We start from the raw sequence: 20,266 nt of genomic DNA, 5'->3' as shown, positions 1-20,266 counted from the left end.
ACTTTTGCCTTACTACATATTTATCTATAAGCTTTGTTATAAAATTCAAGCTATAAAACCACACAAACAACTAAGCTCTGTCAACACATTGAGAGTTATCAAATAGACTTTGATTCAATAATCAAACTATACAAACTTTATATTAAATATGTTGAAGGAAAAATTTTTGTTGTTTACAAGATAAACTAAATATATTTAATAACTTATTTAAAGAGTTGCTTTAAAAAATGAACTCATATTTTGCGTTTGGTCTCAGTTAATAGTTTAAAAAATAAGAAACACATTATTTAGCAGGGCTTTCTTTTAAATTTAATATAAAATTAAAGTTAAAAGACAAAGCTGTCAATTCCGGTAAGATGTGATGTCAACAGGTAATGACACATCAGAACACGTGTAGAACACGACAGAATCTGGAGTGACCACAGCTCGCAGCACGGGAACACTGTCTTTGAACCTTTGCTGTAGCTCCAGCAGCTGGGCAGGGCTAGGTATGGGGTCCATCCCTCTGTAAACAGGCCATATTATTTTAATTTCATTCCAATTTCATTTCTATATCTTAAAAATAAAATCATAACAGAAATGCAGGCACTAATATAATAAAAATGTCCAATCAGTGCAAGTGGGTGCAATTAATTTTCTCAGTCCTTACCAATATGAAAAGTGTTCAGATGCAGGTTAAATAAATGAGTTTGCACGTTACACACGAGTTGTGTCTACACAGGGTCGCAGTCACGAGATGGCGGGCCGATAAATAAATAAGTTCGCAATTACAATTTTAAAAGAATAGAATAAAAAAATTATAATTTGCTAATTGTAATCTTTATTACCTTAACCCTGCAACTGGCAAAACCCTGAATCAGACGTTTTAGTTCCATTCTAAAAGCAGTGCCAAAAATCAGGTATTTTAACATGGCCCACATTATTTTATTACATCTTTAAAATAAGGTTAAAACGTATTATTAGTATTGATGCTAATAGATAAAGAAATGTCCAATTTAATTAAATAATAAACTTTCTGACTATTTTCATGTTCCATTACATATATAAACTTTTTTTAATTTTACCAAAATATGTAAACAACATTATTTATTAACTTCTATATGGTTTTGCTCAAAATTAAATTTTGTATATTTAGTTTTTTTTATATCATTAATCACATTTTTATACAAATAAAAAACTGAATGACCTTTTTTTGTTTGCAAGCATGCAGTGACTTACATTTCAAATCTTATATATTTTTATAAGGAAAATGTTCCTTGAGGATCCCTGAATAAAATTATATATAATTTAATATAATTATTTTATGTTATATAATATCATAATGAAATAAATATAAGGCAAAGTCTAAATACAAAACCAAAAACAAAACCACTCTGCTACTGAGAGGAATTTGACTGCCAATACCATGGTTAACACAAACATTAACATATTATTTTAGAAATAATCACATTAATCCCAATAAGTACTGCTTGACCTTGTTATTGGTGAATCAAATAAAAAAATTCTACTAAGCAATAATGTATAAATAATGGTGTAAAAAAAGTACTGCACAGACTCAATAATTCCCGAATGATTACAGGTAAAGCAGTAAACCTTGGTACACCATTACTGTACCTATAAATCTACTTTTTGAAGTAACTACCATTTTTTGTTATGTCAGGGGGATGGCCCACAAGGAGTCAGTAAGAAATCTTAAATTAGAGTATAGGTCGAGTAGTACATAAACCTTTTGAGATGCGGTTTGCGGCATTCAACTCTACTAAGTGAGCTCTTTAAAATGAGGTATCACACGACCCATGCTTCAATTTAAGATTTCCATGTTTTCCTCTGTGGGCCGTCCCCCCATGGTTGGCATGTCATGGTAATAGCAATAAAAAATAGTTTACATAGCCATATGACACTGTGCAATGTTTATAGATGTTATCTCCTATGGTTTTTAAAATATTAAGCCGTACCCATACTTTTCAAACACGCTGTATATATAAATAGTCCCAGGCTGAAAGTTTGTTGTTTGTATATTTTTTATTTCCACAGTAAAATATTTTGTATACAACACAATCTAAAACAACTATTTGCACACCCTTATTGAAACTAACAACTCAACTATAGCTTCCATCCACATATTTTTTGTTGTAACAGTAATACACTAACAAAGTAGCCAACCCTGAGTAATCAAAGCCTGACTTAGAATTACAGAAAAAGAAAGCCAATAAAGTAAGTTTCTCACCCAAAGACTACAATCCTAAAGTGGGGTAGACTCCTCTGTGCCTTGCGGTAGTCTGTTGGCAGGTACATGTCAAAGCTAATCTTTAACTTAGGAATGTTGTCCGGTACTGCGGGTGTGAATGGACTGAATATCTGCAATGCTGACAGAACGCTAACTGCAATCATTGCACAAAAATTAAACAGTTTAGTGCAAACCTAGTAGATCTTTGATAAATAACAGGAGTTCATGACTACTTTTGCTGATCCCATCCAGCAACGTTCAGCTTCTCCCATGTTAATGTGGTTTACAGCTTCTTGGTGTCCACTTAATAGACATTTAATAGTCAAGAAATAAGCATAATAACTACAAATACACATAAGGAAAGATATAATACATGATGGAATGGAGTTTTATTTTCTGTAACCAGAATGACATAAACCTTTTAAACATGTCAAAGTAAAAATAAAATCTCAGTAGATATATTTGAATATTGGTTTGTTTCTTCCGATAACAACTATTAACAATATTGTTCTCTGATAAGTGATTAGAATGGCTAATAGACAGAACCAATAAGAGAAACAAATAATGGTTGACAGTGTCAAAACATTATTCTTGTCCATGCAAATGCATTAGTTACTTTATACTTTGCCAGCCACTCAATACTTGTGTTTCGTCTCTGCGAGTTTCTTTACACTGGTCATAGGCAGTATATTGTTTTACACCATTGCTATATCAAGTTGGTGCTCATTGTTATATCAGTTTGGGTTTCCACAAAGAATGCTTTCATAAATTGGAGCATTATTGGAGGAAACTTCAAAGAGGACAGAAGCATATTACAAGAGAAGAAAGTGACCCAGGCAAGAAAATTGTTTGACACTACATAGGCCAAGTTATGTTTTTACTGTTAAAAATACTTTTATATTTTCCTAACCTTTTTAAATATTTGTAATTAACGAATAAGTGATATTTGGCTCTTGAACAGATTATTTCTAAATGATTTTCAAAATTTATAAAACCATTATATTTTTTGCGGATTCCCGCAACTCTTCACTTTTTTAACATGTGTAACTTTCAATTTACATGCTCCTTTTTGCATGTTAAATATAATAAACAGTATGTTTAACGTACAAATTATTGTAAAATTCAAAATCATTATTTCTGTTGATAAATAAATAAATATTTTATACAAAATAAAAGAACTTCCTTAACATATTCAAGTCAGGCCCTATTTCAGGGAAAGCACCTGAAATCCATAACTTAGTTTTTTATTAGCCTATTATATTTATTTAGCATTATAATTATGGAATATCATAACTTTTATGAAAAAAGTTTTTCGTATATAAAAAGTACTTTGACACCACTGTGGCATCAAAATACAACTTTAAAGTATGTATGTACTAACGGTGTGACCATATGTTATACGTATACTGGCCATACAGGTGTATATGTATAGTCATAAAATTGCTAAATAAGATAGTTTTTGTAGATGAAATGTTATTTTTTCCATAAAAAGTACTATGACATCACTTATAGTGCAGCCTGTCCCAGACATTTAGTATAGTAGCGGATCATATCTTTTCTCTTCTTTTCTAGTAGACACCAACTACATCTCTTTCACAGTATCCTTCCACTAAGAGCAGTAGGTAACTTGGATGCAAAATGCATTCTTGGAGTTGGTTGGATATCTACTCTGTCAATTAGAAGAGACATAATCAGGTGGTAGTAGGCATTCAATCACACATAGGCGAAAGTCATAAAGAGGCAGTCACTCCAATCCAGAAAAGCTTTTGAACAACATAAAAATTTACCAACATCATCTCTACTAGTTTTTTTTTGTACCATCATCTAGACTTGCTTGTGACGGAGTAATATGCCAGCATCCTTTCATTTTCCATTTTTCATTTGTTATACTTAATAATAGCCGTAGGTTTCATAGTAGTGTTATCTTGTTGAAATGTTGAAATTGCTCTGTTGAAATAAAACGTACATCTCTTTTATCATGCTATTTACCTATAGCAACTGCATCTGCATAGTAGCATATTACCTACCCACATCTAAGCTTGGTCTATACAAAATCGGAAGGAGTATATTTGCGTTTAGCTCTGAGGGTTTCCTGAAGATCTTATCTTATCTTCTCTTTTGGTCAAGTCAAAATTAATGTAATAGTTGTCCATATCCAAAGCATGACCTACGTCAAGCCTGTCTTTCATAAAACGTAAAACCACAGTTTTTAATGACCGACAGATCAAAGTCATTGACTCTAGCATAAACAGCAAAAGTCCACTTGAATCATTAATATGTATACCTTGATACCATACTTGTGTCTTCTGTTCTTAATATACTGGTGAAAAATTAGTCTTTCCTGCCATACAATTCTAGTCTCATCAAAGCAGAGTTCTTATCCTTGTTCATATATAGCTTTCATAGTGTTGTTGAAGTGTTCAATGAAAGGCAAAATTTTGTGAAGTCAATCCTCTGGTATTGGCTCTTTACCTAATGGATTTCAAGCAAAATGCAAGCAATGCATAATAAGCAAAAAACAGTTTCAGCTTATATACTGCATGAAACAAGAAATATTGTAAAATCTAATTTACCAATAGTTTCTTATGCTAGGGTACTGATTAGTACCCATTTGTAACAATAGGCCCAAAAGTATTTTTACTTCCTACTGCTCAATTTCAACCCAAAGGTTCATCATTGAAGAGTGTACTGTTATTAGTTTTATTATAATTATATATATATATATATATATACATTTACATTAAATTGTATAAATGGCAATTCCCTTATTTAATTTCAATAAACATTGAATCGCAAAAAGTACTTGCTCCGCCGGGAGTCGAACCCGGATCTCACGCTACTTGCTCCGCCGGGAGTCGAAACCCGGATCTCACACTTGCCGGGTGAATGTGCTACCATTACACCACAGAGCGCTTACTTTTACCGATTCAATTATTTTGTATTTGGCCGTATCTGTCACATATGCGTTTAAATAAGCAAACTAACATATGATCGGAAGACCAAATACCTGTCAAACGACTTTTATTTACATTAAATTGTATAAATGGCAATTGCCTTATTTAATTTCAATAAACATTGAATCGCAAAAAGTACTTGCACCGCCGGGAGTCGAACCCGGATCTCACACTTGCCGGGTGAATGTGCTACCATTACACCACAGAGCACTTACTTTTTCCAATTCAATTATTTTGTATTTGGCCGTATCTGTCACATATGCGTTTAAATAAGCAAATAAGTGAGAGGGATCTCTCACTTGTTAGTATTATACATCTCCAATGTTTTTGGAACTAAAAACTTCATGGCAAAATAATAACCTAATTGGCTGGCATGCATAATAATTTTTCCTCGCTCGAACTTTGTAGCTGAACATCTTTCTGCCAAGGAACTTCTTGCATGCTTTGTCAGCGAGCCCGAGTACTATTTTATAGTTTTTGTTCAATTTCAAGCACTTCCAGTATTCATATTCTAGTCTTCTAGACTTTTAATCCTCCTTTTTACGACTACAGATGCAATTTCGAGCCAAGATACTAAAACCGCGCATGTGAGCCAACATCAACATGAAGGGAAGTAAATTTTAAAGTTTTATTAAGTGATTAAGTTTGCAGGCTAAATTCCAAAGAATACTGTAACCACAAGAACCAACCCCTCCTCCCAGGTATCATTTTAGTTCATTATTACTCTATTTTCATATTTTTTATATTTTATATTAACATCTAAGTGGAGCTTGTAAGTTTTATATGGGGTCTAGTGAATGGGCTCACATTGGTTCGAGTGACAATGAACTGGGAAAGTACCTCCCCAGGGGCGACACTGTCTAGTGCCACCAATGGAGGATCCGAATCCAACTGAAGGTTCAGCTCGGATGAACGCTTGTTGAGCATCTGCATGAAGTGGTCCTGCTGTCAACATATCCCCAGGATCTAGACAAGTTACCTGATTGTGCACTCTGAAATGATGGTTACCCTCAAAACCTCACCAGTCTCGACTGGTCTGTCCTGAATTGTACATACACATACTTTTGTATGGACTGGGAGCCTCCAATCCCACGGTTTGAAAAGATCCGTCCCTAAGAGATGCATGGTGCAATGTTAGTGTGTCACGAACAAAGCCCTTGGGCACTCTTCCCTCCCCCCTCCCCCAAGGAATAAATAGCCTCATCTGGTCATGCGAGGCTCTCACTTAGATAGACCTGTTACTTCCTTGGTACTCATGGGACCTCCTTTTATGGAGTCTTAAAACGAAAATAATCAAAACCCAAAAGAACCTACAGCAGCCAGTTATATCCAACAGCTTGGCATTGGATGTCTCTGCCTGTTCATCATGCTCTACTACTATCGACGAAGACTCAGCAGTTCGTGGTATTGATGTAGAGATTGAGGAGTCATTGAACACAGACTCTGAACTGGACTACAACCTCAAGTTACCTTTCAAACTACACAAGCAGTGGTACCTGTCTTCCAGATAACGAATGGAGGAGACAAAGTGGAAGAAATTGGCCTATGGAAGGAAAAGACTGAAAAGACAAAGGGAGTCGGCACCAGGTGAAATTACAGGAGTTGACTCTACTCCGAGAGGGAAGAGAGGATGCTAGGGTGGGTTTTCAGCGGAAAAACCTCCGCCAAAGAGGCACCTGACTGTGCCTTCAGAGCAGACAGATTGCCAAACAGTTTCCTCTTCAACAGAGGAAAAAGTGGGGAAAACATTTAGGGAGGTTTTGATGGCTCCAGGACTAATGGTCGGAGGCACTGAGCGGATAGCTGTGGTCTTTGGGGACTTTAGAGACCTCATAAGACCTACAAAGATCTTCCCCAGGGTTGACAGTCCTGTGGCCAGGAAGGACTCTGCAACCATTCTTAAGGCTATAGCCAAAAAGAGTGCTGGAATTTCCGTATCTGACTAGAAGTTTGTTGGAGATGTCCACACAGGAGGCTCCAGAACAATGGTAATGTTGGTTGATGAACAGTCTGCAACAACTATTAAAGTGAGGAACTGGAGGATGTTCATTTTTGTAGAGCAAGTCCAGCTGAGAACACGGGGTTTGCCTGACTGATCATGGGGGTCAATCTGCAGCACAATAAGGCAGCTTCTGCAGACTCTATATGGCAGAAGATTTTCAAGTGGCCTGGTACAGGAACCCTGGATTTGTAAGGGTAAACTATCAGGGCTTTTCATTACAGGGGTCAAAATAGTTAGTGCCCAGGTTAGTAATGCCAGCTTGTATTGTTTTAAGCAACAAGGTAAACAGCATTTCTGTTCTAGAATTTTGTTGCAGGGATCTCTCAAACGTCAAGCTGATTGGGGCTGGTACTGGACGAACCCTGATGATCTCCCGTATGATGATGATGTGGAGTTAGTATTTGGCTGCGACGTTAATTCGCACAATGAGTTGGGACAGCATCAACGCAAACAGCAGAGGTAAGTTGCTTCTAGAGTATATAATATCCCGTTATTGCAAATGTGGGTAAACTTCTTATGCTGATGATATAAGTCTAAAGAAAGCTAGTCCTGATAAAAATAATTTAGAAGTCTCGTCCTACATAGATTTAGCTAAAATAGATCAGTTTCTGAATAATTTAAATCTTTTAATGAACCCTAACAAAACCAAATATATCACATTTAGCACAACTCAAAATAAAAATATTAATTTAATGAATATTTTGCTAGGTGATCATGTCTTGAAAGGGATGGAATGTTCAAAATTCCTGGGCTTCCATGTTGACAGGACGTTATCATGCAATCAACATGTTCGATATGTCTGTAAAAAAAATTAGCTCGGGTCTTTTTGCGCGGAGACTCTTATACTGTAAGTACTTAGGAAGTAGGTAGGACTTCCCCCTAGGCCGTAATAGGCTTCTCAGTCCTACTTATGCATGTATTTTCTTCATCAGAACCACAAGGCAAACTCAACTATGTCCCTGGAAATATTTTAGACTGAAAGTATATAACAGAATCTGATAGTACACAATTTTGACCAAAGCAGATATCCAAGAACTACATAATCGAATGTATATAGTATTTTGATCAAGGCAATGTGGCAAGCTAAACTGTGACATAGTACAAACGATATGAAGTAGGCACTTTTTAACAGAATTATGCTTCTCGCTCTAAGCAAGTATATATTTTTTCTTCGTCAGAACAACAAGGCTAACTCTAATATGGTACTGGAAATATCTTAGACCTGAAATATATGACAAGGACTGGAAAAAGACTGGGCGGTGAACGCTGCAATGAGCAGCAACTTAGTGTAATGTTTGTATTGCACATATGGGGAACACTCGACTCCAACCATGAGCGCCGCAGTACAACATTGGTATATAATAATATTGGCAATAATATTGGTATATTATTGTAAGCAAGATTAGATGGGACAGAGATAAGAGGACCTCTCTATAGATAAGGCAGTGCTCACCTTTGGACCTGGTTGTGAGCTGCTACTGATAACTAGTTTTAACAGATTATCAGTTATCAGTATATACTGCTTATCAGACCTTATTCATTTGTTTATTTACAAATTTTGTGAGAAGTTCCTCACTGAGTGTTGACTCATTGTAGATTTTAGTTTCATCCAAATTTTATTTACTTATTCACAAATTAATCTGAATATGAAGAAAAACGTTGAGAAATACCCATGTGGGGATTGTTTTAAAAATGTGGGAAGAAATGTTAGGGCTATACTTTGTACAGAGTGCTTGAACTGGTATCATTGTAAGTGTACAAATCTTTCTATTGATGATTTCCGTAATATTGAGAAATCAAAAATAAAATGGGTGTGTGTTAAATGTTTGAACAAAAAAACAATCCTCTGCAGTGCGGATGAGGGCATAGATATGACAACTGATGAACTTAATGAGGTTTTAAAAGAACAATTACAAAATATGGATGAAGTAGTAAAAACATTAAATGAAGATTTATTTCAAGCACAACAAGAAATAAAATACTTAAAAAGTGAAAATGTTCATTTGGAACATATGTTATTGAAAAATACTGAAGAAATTATAAAAATGGAAAATATAATGACAGAAATGAAGAAAACCCCGGTAGAAGAATTTATTACAGTCAGGAAATCTAAACACAGTAAGAGCAGACTTAGCTTGCCATGTGGTTCTCTACCAGAAACTTTGTGTTTGAAACAGTTACCTCCCTTAGTTCACAATACAAAAAAAGTAAACAAAAAACATAAACTAACAAACAGCTTTGTTACTGAAAATCCGTTTCATGTTCTCCAAATTGATGACGACACACATGAAAGTGTGGAAAATTATGTAGAGGTACAGAGCAGCAGTGGTCAAAGGAACAGAATGTTGGTTTGTGCAGATAGACATGGCAGAGACCTAGCCTGGCATTTGAATGGTTTACAAGACAGCTTTGAGGCAGTAGGGTTTGTTAAACCAAATGGACGTACCAAGCAAATTTGTGATAGGAACAATATTACAAATGAGGTTTCTAAAGAACAAGATCTGTTAGTCATTATATCAGGTACAAATGATATAGCCCACAATGAATCTAAAGAGTTTTTAATGAGTATCTCTGAAACTCTAAATCAAGTTAAAGAAAAAAATGTTGTCTTAGTAGATGTACCAAACCGTTACGACCTTCCTGAGTGGTCATGTGTAAATAAGGAAATTCAAAAAACCAATTTTGAAGTGAAGGAAATAGTTAAGATATATAATAATGGAAGACTGGTCGAAGCAAGCAATGCCGGAAGAGAACTCTTCACTCGCAACGGCATGCACTTTAACATCAAGGGGAAAAGATGGTTGGCACAGGAAATTATCAATGTGATAAATAGAAAAATAGTTAGTAATCCTGCTGAAGTGACCACCGACAGTGAAATTACTTTAAACTTGAGGGACAAGGAAGAAGAGCTAACGAAATAGCACTATGTGATAATAATACAGATACTATTGAGCGTACTATTGTAAAGAATTCTGCAAATATTAAGTTGTTATTTATAAATATACAAGGAATTAAGTGCAAAATGGAGGAATTAGAAGTGGTGATCAACGAGAATAACTGTACAGTGGTCTGCATTGCCGAGCATTGGTTGCAGTCAGAAGAAGTTGGGCTTCTGGTTCCAGAGCATTTTTTACTGGGAAACAGTTTTTGTCGCAGCCAGCATAACCATGGTGGTGTGAGCATTTTTGTTGAGAGCAATTCTATTTTTAAAACAATAGACTTAAGCATGTATTGTCAAGAACTCCATTTTGAAGTGACTGGTATAGAACTCGTTAATGAAAATGTAATAATAGTTTCACTTTATAGATCACCTAAGGGAAGGACTGATATTTTTCTGCAAACCCTAGAAGTGCTTTTAAGATACTTGGTTGGCCTAAAATGTAAAATTGTCATAGGTGGAGATATAAATGCAGAATTTGACGTTTTAACTCAAAAAAATAGTGTTGATAGTTTTTTAAATATACTCAGACAATATAATATGTATTGCACAAATAACAAACCCACACGAGGTGAATCTTGTTTAGACAATATAATTACCAATATAGATTTACAAAATTATAAGTGTGAGATTCTGAGACCAGATTTATCTGATCATGATGCTCTGTATTTAGAAATATATTTAGATAGTTTGTGTATGTCCACTAATGGTTTGGTAAAAAATAAAACGCAGGTTGTGTTTAGGCCAATAACAAAAAGCAAAATAGTGAAGTTTAGAAAAATGTTGGCGAATGAAGATTTTATGGCAACTTTGCAACAGAATGAGTCTTCCTGTATTTGTTTTGAAAAATTTTTCAATACATTTTTGGTTTTATTTGAAAAGTCTTTCCAAAAAAAGGTGTGTAAGTCTAATCTGGAGCTTAACAAAAAAGGTAAGCCAAGTTTGAATTGGTATACACCACAGCTTGCTATTATGAAGAACAATATTTTACTGTGTAAAGACTTGTGCAGAAAACAAGGAAATGATCAGCTTTTAACTCTGTTGAAGAATTTGAGGGGCCATTATAGATCTGCTTTGAAGGAAGCCAAGAGGGCGAAAAATGAGGAAATAATTGAAAGTTCTTCAAACAAATGTAAAGCTGCATGGACCATCATCAACAGAGCAGCAGGGAAAACTTCTTCAACCAATACGAAACCAAATATCCAACCAGATGAGTTCAACAGTTTTTGTAAAACCTCAGTGGAAGAAATCAGTTCTAAAATGAATGCTTCTCCCAGTTCAGCAGTGAGGTGTCTTGGATCATGCACTACAATGAAGTCATTTTTTAATTTTGCTTTTTGTACAGTGTCTTTGAATGAGGTGTATAATATAATTATATCTCTTAAAAGTTCAGCAACGAGAGATGTTTATGGTATGTCCAGTGATCTTTTAAAAGAAGTTGTTTTGGAAATATTGGAGCCTCTAACATATTGTATAAATCGTAATATTATAGAAGGGACATTTCCTGATTTTTTAAAGTTAAGTAGAGTGGTGCCCATTTTCAAAAAAGGGGATCCTATAAAAACCAAGTAGTTATCGTCCGATCTCATGTATACCAGTGTTGGCTAAAATTTATGAGAAAGTGCTCAAGATTCAGATCTGTCACTATTTTGAATCCCATAATCTATTTAGTGACAGTCAATTTGGCTACCGCACTGGAAGATCAACTGTACAGGCCATATACTCTTGTGGAACAAATTTTATTAACTTTAGAAGGCGGTTGTGAAGCTCATGTCACTTTATGTGATCTTAGCAAAGCCTTTGATACTGTGCAGCATGATGTATTGTTGGCAAAATTGCAATTTTATGGTTTTCATGGTGCAAACCTAGCTGTCTTGGAATCTTATCTCAAAGATCGTAAACAATTAGTTGAGATAGGAGGAAAGAGATCCAAGATTGTTGAAATAAATATTGGAGTCCCTCAAGGGTCAGTTTTGGGGCCATTACTATTCTTAATTTTAATAAATTACTTAAGTTTCAATCTGTTAAACTTTACCACAATTTATGCTAATGATACCTCTTTCCTTAATGTACATAAAAATATGGAACAGCTTGATTTGTTGTCTGAGGGCACTTTGTTGGAGGCAACCTCTTGGTTTGAAATAAATGGCCTTCGATTAAACAAAGATAAAACTCAAAAGTTACTTGTTTCTTTGAGATCTGTAAATATAAAACATGATGTTAATAATCTAGTTACCTTGTTAGGAATAAATATTGATTCTAAACTTTCATGGAAATGTCACATTGATAGTGTTTGTAAAAAATTGTCTAGAGTAATATTTTTACTTGCTAATTTAAGGAATCATGTAACTACCAGTTATGTACAAATGGCCTACTACTCATTTTTTGAGAGTATTATAAGGTATGGTTTAGTGGTATGGGGGAATGGGGTAGGCATAGAGAAGATTTTAATCCTGCAGAAAAATGCAGTAAGAATATTAACTGGCTCTAAGCCATTAACTCATTGTAGACCACTTTTTGTAAAAACCACTATTTTAACCATTGTAAATTTGTATATATTTGACGTTTTACTTTTAGTTAAGAAAGATTTTAACAAATACCTTTTAAGAAACATGACGCATTACCATAACACCAGAAATAATAAGCTTGAATTACCAAGGTATAGGTTAACTAGAACCATGAATTACCATAAGTATCAAGGCTTAAAAATGTACAATAGTCTACCTGCTGCATGGCAAAATCTAGCAGAGAAAAAGTTTTCAGTAGTGTTACATGACTGGCTATCTAGAAATCCATTCTATAAATTAGACGAATATTATAAAGCCGTAAAAGATATGATATGAAGTTGTAGCCTATTAAGTAGTAAGAAGTTGTAAAAGTTGTACAACATTTCATCTGAATATTAGTACTTGTATTATATCTAATTTCTAATCCTTGAGTATACCTAAGGATAAAAACTGAGAATGACAATATCTATTGCAATGTATGTAACATGCTGAAGGATAAATAAAATGTCTTATTATAACAGTTCTCAGTATTACGTGGTAAAAAATCCAAGTGACATTCTGGTGTACTAAAAAAATGGGTTGCACCTATTATCAAACCACCAAACAACCGAATTCATCAATTCAACGAACCGAATTCTTAAGCCTGTTTATAGGGTGAACACTACATTTTAGGCCTGTGTTATCTTTAAAACACATGTCATAGTTGGACAACTTCTTCCGGAGACCCTGATTCGGCGACTGAATAATACTTGAGTACAAAAATCTCGTTTGTATCGCGGTCACTACCGTTCTGCCACTTTGAGCGTACCGCTTGTTTAGTGCCGAAACCCTGAACAATCGGTCGGCCGATTTTAATTGTACAATGCATTGTTACGTGTTTTTTGGAGGGGGAGGGGGTGGCTTGCACCAGCAAAGGGGTATAACTAACCAAGATAAACTCCACTCCACTAGACTAGTGGAGGTAACCTTGGATCAACCGGCGTCAGAATGAATGAATGAATGAATGAATGTGCGATTTTTTATCGGTTCTTGTTTCAAGGAGCTTTTTTTTAAAATTTCTCGGTTTTAAAATTTTGAAATTTTCCAGGTTCTCAGGAAGATCCCAGATCCCTGGCTTATTCCTGGTTTCCCAGTTGAGTGGCCACTCTGATACTCCTGTTTACTTAAAAATTTGTAGCTTTTTATATATAAGATATTTGCTTGAAATGTTCTTGATCTTCAACTACTAAAAATGTCTTTCAGAGGAAAATTTATTGTAAAAACGAAAAGGTATACTTTTGTATATTTTTATTTATATTTCCTTTTTTATTTGTAGTTATAAAAAACACATACAAACACACACATGCACACGTACACACACACACACTGATAGCTGAATATCTTAAATATAAATATATTATAATTCAATAATATAATTATAATTGTTATTCAATTTTGCGATGGCAAATTAATTTTAGCATTATAGACAAACATATTCTTACACTTACCTATTGTTTTGCAATGCTTTGGCTTTATCAATGGGCGAATTTCCACATTTTCTTCCTCATCACTGTCTTCCATTTCACTCTCAAGAAAGTTTGTTAAAGGAACATTGCTTTTCTTGACCTCAGCCCAACTTGATCCTTGACCATAACTTTTCACATTCTTCTTAAGTTTTCTACTTTCACTTTGCATTGTCCTTTTAATCTCACCAGAAATAGTCGTACTAGACATATCACTCTCTACTTCACTACAATTCACATTATCTCGAGAATCGCTACCTACATGTTCTTCCACATTACTACTGGAACTTTCCTCAACATCACTGATCACAATTTTTTTAGTCCTTGAAGAGTCACTTTCAAATATTTTACCTGAAATCTCTAGTTCCATTTTACTACTAGTATTTTCACTCGAGGATACTGTAACAGTATTAGAGTTAACCAACAATTCCTCACAAATATTATTTGAACTTGGAACATCTACACACACTTCTATATCAGTCTCATATTTTTCTATTTGATTCACAGTTTTTCCAACTGAAATAGATCTATCTTCTGATAACAAATTAACAGTAATTGTTGAATTTTGAACAACAGATTCAGTTTCCATTACTTCTGTAACATTTTCAGTTTCCATTCTCTCTGAGACTATAGTTATTTTATCTGAAGGGCTTTCATTATCTTTGTCCTTTGAAACACTTTCAGCTTCCATTACCTCTAAGAAATTTTCAGTTTCTTTTTCCTCAAACATATGTTTAGGCTCACTTTGATCATCAAAATGTTCAATTTGTTTATGTTTTAAGGAGTGTTCAATTCCAATTTGCTCTGAAAACTCCTTAGTTTCTAGGATTTTATTTGTAGACTGTTTAAATTCTTCTTGCTCTTTTGAATATTCATCTTCCTTTTGCTCTGAGGTGGACGCAGTTTCTTCTTGATGTGAATGATTTTCATTCTCTATATACTCCGTAACCCGTAATGGATGTTCAGTTTCTTTTTGTTTTAAGGTTTGTTCAGTTTCACTTTCCTCTGAATAATGTTCAGCTGTTTGGTGTATGGATTGTTCAATATCTCTTTTTTCTTTGGAATGTTCATTTTCTCTCTGTTCAGAGGTACGTACAGCTTCTTTTTGACATGAACTCCCTGTATGCTCTGATACATTCTCTATTTTCACTACTGTTGGGTCTACACAAGTTTCTTCTTTTATTTCAGTTAAACTTACATCTCCAATAGAACTTGATTCTAATTTAATTGAGGCATTGGGTTCTGATTTGACTAGAGAAGTTATTGGTAAACTATTAACTGATGATGTATCACTGGAACTTTCAATTTTTATTTCAACACGCAAGTTTGTTCCAGACTGATCTTGTTCTAGCTTGACTCTTACTTCATTGCTTGCTTCACTTTTCACTCCTGTTTCTTGCCTTTCATCAGCATTCCTTTCAGTTTTTATACTGGTATTCTCATTTAATTCTGCTTTGACTCCTAATGTAGAAGTTACTTCAGATTCTTGTTTCACACTTACAGAAACATTTTGTTCTATTGTTTCACTCTTGACCTTAACAGTTGATACTTCATTAATTTCTTGTTTTACAGGCACATCACTAGTGGTGGGACTATCTAAGAAAATGATAACAGGATCTTTTCCAGAACTGTTCTGATGAAGTCTCTTTTTAGCCATTCTCATCTTCTTTTTCAATTTTCTTTTTCGTTTCTGTTGAAAACATTTGCCTATTTCTTTCCTTTCGGGTGCAACAGTGTCATCATTTGAAATATCTATAACTTCTTCTAATGGAGTTTGATTTGTTGAATTTCTGAATGGAATGAAGCCCTCTCTATCTCCTAAATCATTGCTCTGCTCTCCGGTCAGAGGCACATCGGGCTTAATGTAAGCTGGGTCAACAGGGAAATCAGTGTCTAAAAATCTAATATGTCTTGGAGACGGTGATAGCCTGCTCGGATTACGAATATTACTGTTAAAAGGCCTCCTAGAACAATAACCACGATTTCCTCTAAAACCTCTTCTAATAGGTGGTGTAAAAGTCCTTTCAGAAGAGTCAAAGTCACTATCTCCTCCAGAACTCCTTGAAATATTGGATCGCTCCAGTCCATAACTTCTATTTTGGAAAGGTTCAATATTTTCACTTATCATCATAGAGCTTCTAGGGTCAGAAAATCTTATATGATTTTGGGTAATAAAATTTCTGGATGGTTCATCAAATAGAGGCCTAGAATTGAAATTGGACTGAGAAAACCCAGAAGCATGAAAGGGTGGCTGATTATGATATGGCCGCAGGCCATTGGACTGATTGTTTTGAGGCACATTCAACAATAAAGCTGAAGCGAACTGCATCATTCCTCTGGCCACTGAATTTATATCAGAACCAAACATTTGAGTTAATAATGGATTCTGCAACATTCCATTTCCAACACCCAATTGATTTGGAAAAATGTTCATATTATTATTAATATATGATGAATTATAACCACCAAATCTTGGACCGTGAAAATTCCTACGGCCCCGAAAACCTCTAAAGGCAGAAAATACTCTGGCCCGAAGTGCGTTGGTATTAAATGTATATGATTGTTGTTTAGGTATAACATTATCAGGGACAAGTCGCAAGTCTGGTCTATCAAGAGTCATAAGTTTACTATTTTGTCCTGCCATAGTGGGCATTAAATCTAAAATATCATTTCTACTTTTAGTAACTGGAAACAACTGCCAAGATCGTCCAACAGAGGGCTGAAGGCTTATAAAATCTGAATCTTTGTTACCATCTTTAACTGAATTTGCTACTTGTAAGTTGCTTTCATTGATCAAAGAATCACATGTCTGAGGATTGTTTAATCTAGGGATTTTATCTGCACAAAATTCCTCTGCAGTTAAAAATTTCAAATTGTTCATATTGGGGGGTCTGACAAATCTCTGTGTCTTAGGATGATTTCGTTTCCAGTTGCCATCATAACTTTTGTCACTCCCGGAATCACTACTTTCATTTTCTTTTTCACTGTCAGAAGACTCAATGGTAGCAACAATGATCTCTTTTTCAGGAACATTCAATTCTATAATCTCAATATCATCTTCTTCTTCCTCCTCCATCCCGTCTTCTTCCTCTCCTCCTCCTTCATCATCAGAGGTTTTTGAATCTGGTTCAAACACTTCTATGATTTCAATATCACTATCTTCTTCTGAGGACTCAGAACTTGATGACTCTTCAGATGATGAATCAGCAATATCAATAATCTCAATGTTGTTTTTCATACATTTTTTTCTCACTTCTTCAAATTTAACATTCTTGACCTCTGTACTGCTTTGAACTCCAGATTTCACAGGACCACCTGATTCTATGGTTATTTCAGCATTTTCTAATAATTCCACAATTTTTTTGGGTGGCAAGTCAGGTCTCACAATGACCGATTCACTGATGCCTTCATCGTAGCTCTTCTTCTGCTCTAGATGCTGGTCCAGTCGTATCTGCTTTTCATAAGCAGTAACTGTAAGGTCTGGAAGATGGCGAACTACTCGGTATCCAGTACGGCACAAGTGGGAAAATACTCTGTACTCAGTGAGAGAGCATCCATTCTCTGGCCCAAGTAGTACTGAATAACCCTTCTGTATCGACAAAGGTATTTCTTCGTAAAGGCACTCCAAGCAGTTCTATAATCAAAATATCAAAACAGTCATTACACCATTTACTAAACATACTAAAATAACTTGATATATAATAGCCTCAATATTCTGAACTAATTAGAACCTAGTTCTGTTCAGGGTACCAAATATCAGATCATCAAAGATGCTAAAAATGATTCTCAACGAAACAATCAATATCATCGAGAATGTAATCAGAAATTAAGGTAAAAGGAAAAAATGTTGCATTCACTAATAAATGTTCTTTGTTCAGATAAATGTTAGTTCCAATAATTCTCAGAGCCAAGAAATATCAACTTTTAAAGATGTAAACGTAGGAGTTGCACAGGGATCAGTCCTTGGAGCATTTTTATTTATAACTTCAATTAATGAACTAGCACTTAATTTATGATGCTCATCAGTTTTATACACTGATGATCAGTGGAGTATAGTGTTAAAATTTTCAGTGTGGGAACACTAGGTACATTTGATCAATTTTAAGGGAATTTGAATTCATATGATTTCCTAGAATGCTTACAATAGCTTGGAGCATAAAATTTAATGTATCTAAGGTCATGGAATAAAACTGAGCCTTCAGGAAGTTTACATTAACTTATATTGAAAATTAAATTGAAAAACAAAATAAAGGAATTGTAAACTTATTTGAACGGGTTTAAATTATTTATTTTACAATACATTCTTGAAGAATTGTTATGAAGGTTGGACTAACTTTACTATCATAACCTCTTTCTTTAAATTAAACATATATTCCAAATTTCACAAGGAGAGAAATAAAACAGAAATATAATTAAATGTTTAAAATAGATCCTCTTCATCCTCTTTTCTGCCAGGTTGAGCTTGTCGAGTTCTAGTGTTATTGCCTGAACGGTGTTGTCGTAGCCATGTCGTAACGTAGTCCTCCAGTTTCCATGTCCGAATGTTTGGTCCATTCAGTTTGATAAAAATCAGCGCTGATACATGTCTAATGGTAAGTCTTGATCTAGATAGCGATATGATTACATTCATGTGACTAAAACTGTGCCTAAACTCTGATGAACTGGAAGGAATGAGCTTGCAGCAATTTATTAGGGGGTTTAGATCTTTTGGAATGGTCATGCTGTTTCCTAAATAATCTCTGAAACAGTTTTTAATCTTGTTTGAATTCAGCTAGAATCTTGCTCAGAGCTTTACTATTTTTTTTTTTTTTCGCTGAATCTAACAGATTTTTAGGAGGCCTGTTCTTGCTTTCAAGAACTTGCAATTCCAAAAGAAGTGAATTATTTCGTTTCGTTTTCGTTATTTCCAGCCCCTGTAGATGGTTCGTTGCTTCTTCTAGTGGTGAAAAGACTTCTATCAAGGTTGTTAATTACACTTGATGATAACTGCAGGTCATTAATAGCAGATAGTTATTAAGGGGACACCATCAAAGTACCTTCGATTGCAGCTCTTTTGGCCTCAAGGCATTTAGTACCAGGTTTCTTTTTAAGACACTGAAAAAAGCAATTGGCCTTCATATAGTTTTGTCTAAATAGACTATAGTTGTTTCCTTGTTTTGAAGGCATTCTAACACCATCAACAACTCACTAATATGCTGTAAATATTTCCAAAATCTGACAGAAATTGAGTTGATTTCAAGCGTTTGATTAATCATACATCACTCTATAATAAGTAGTGGTTCTGTTCTTGTCTTCTTAGGCCTTAATAAAATGGAGTACGATGCTCGATAGCCATACCAAACGGCCGTTACAATTTTGAAAGAACTGGATACCCACCTTGTGCCCAAAATATGACCAATTTTGTTTATCTGCAATTCAAATTCACTAGCACACTCTGCTAGTTCTCTTTGGTGTTTAGGCACGACCATTGGCAAATGCAACTAAATTCTCTTTTAAGTACTCATAATCAAACCCATATATTTTCAAACAACCTAAAAGAGCGTCAAAAATAGAATTATAAGTTTGATTAGGCAATTCAATCAGGTCCAAGAATATGACTTGTTTAGAAAATATTTGCTGGTTTCAGCTTTAAATAAACAAATTGATAGATTTATCATTTAAGCTTGTAGATTCATCAATCAAAATTTAAATTTTACTGCAAATGCTTATAATCTGTTGAGCCATTTTTTTTATCTCATAAAAAATGTGATTAATGATTTCAGTAGTACTAAGTCTACTGTGTAAACCTACACTACCTACCAATGTCTACACTAATTATGTTCTGAAGTTCCAAAATTTCGGAATGGCCAGAAAAAGGCCTATTATTTTTTGCCAAATAGTAAGCTGATCTAAACATTTCAATCAATGGTAGATTCAAAGTTGGATTCGTTCATTTGATCACAGACATTTTCAATAGTTTTCTTCTCAGCCCTAGCAGATATGGTCTCAGCTGTCAGATGGCCTGTTGATTGTTTGTGAAGAAAATTCTTTTTTCTCAAAGAAGTTAGTTGGGTAGGCTTATTAGTCCCATTAAATGTAACCGTATAGGCACACAATTCCTTAGAAATTTAAGTACGTTCCTTTTCCTAAGCACTAT

The 20,266-nt window shown here is 34.6% G+C and overlaps 1 protein-coding gene across 2 annotated transcripts in view; it reads right to left on the bottom strand.

Annotated features, from left to right (window-relative positions):
* Window positions 1-286: 286 nt before the first annotated feature.
* The window catches only part of LOC124354316, a 42,838-nt gene continuing 22,858 nt past the window's right edge, over window positions 287-20,266 (bottom strand). Inside the window, exons 4-6 of one of the 2 annotated variants that reach the window (XM_046804673.1) lie at window positions 14,116-17,764; window positions 2,228-2,381; window positions 287-505 (exon numbers count right to left, since the gene is read on the bottom strand). In XM_046804673.1, coding sequence (XP_046660629.1) covers window positions 343-505; window positions 2,228-2,381; window positions 14,116-17,764 — 3,966 coding nt within the window. In that variant the 3' untranslated portion in view covers window positions 287-342. Of the gene's footprint in view, window positions 506-2,227; window positions 2,382-12,177; window positions 12,321-14,115; window positions 17,765-20,266 lie in introns of those variants that run through there. The other variant, XR_006921672.1, reaches the window with a different exon arrangement.

This window comes from Homalodisca vitripennis, chromosome 2 (genome assembly GCF_021130785.1).
Source record: "Homalodisca vitripennis isolate AUS2020 chromosome 2, UT_GWSS_2.1, whole genome shotgun sequence".
NCBI lineage: Eukaryota > Metazoa > Arthropoda > Insecta > Hemiptera > Cicadellidae > Homalodisca > Homalodisca vitripennis.
This window is presented reverse-complemented; position numbering and strand designations above follow the sequence as displayed.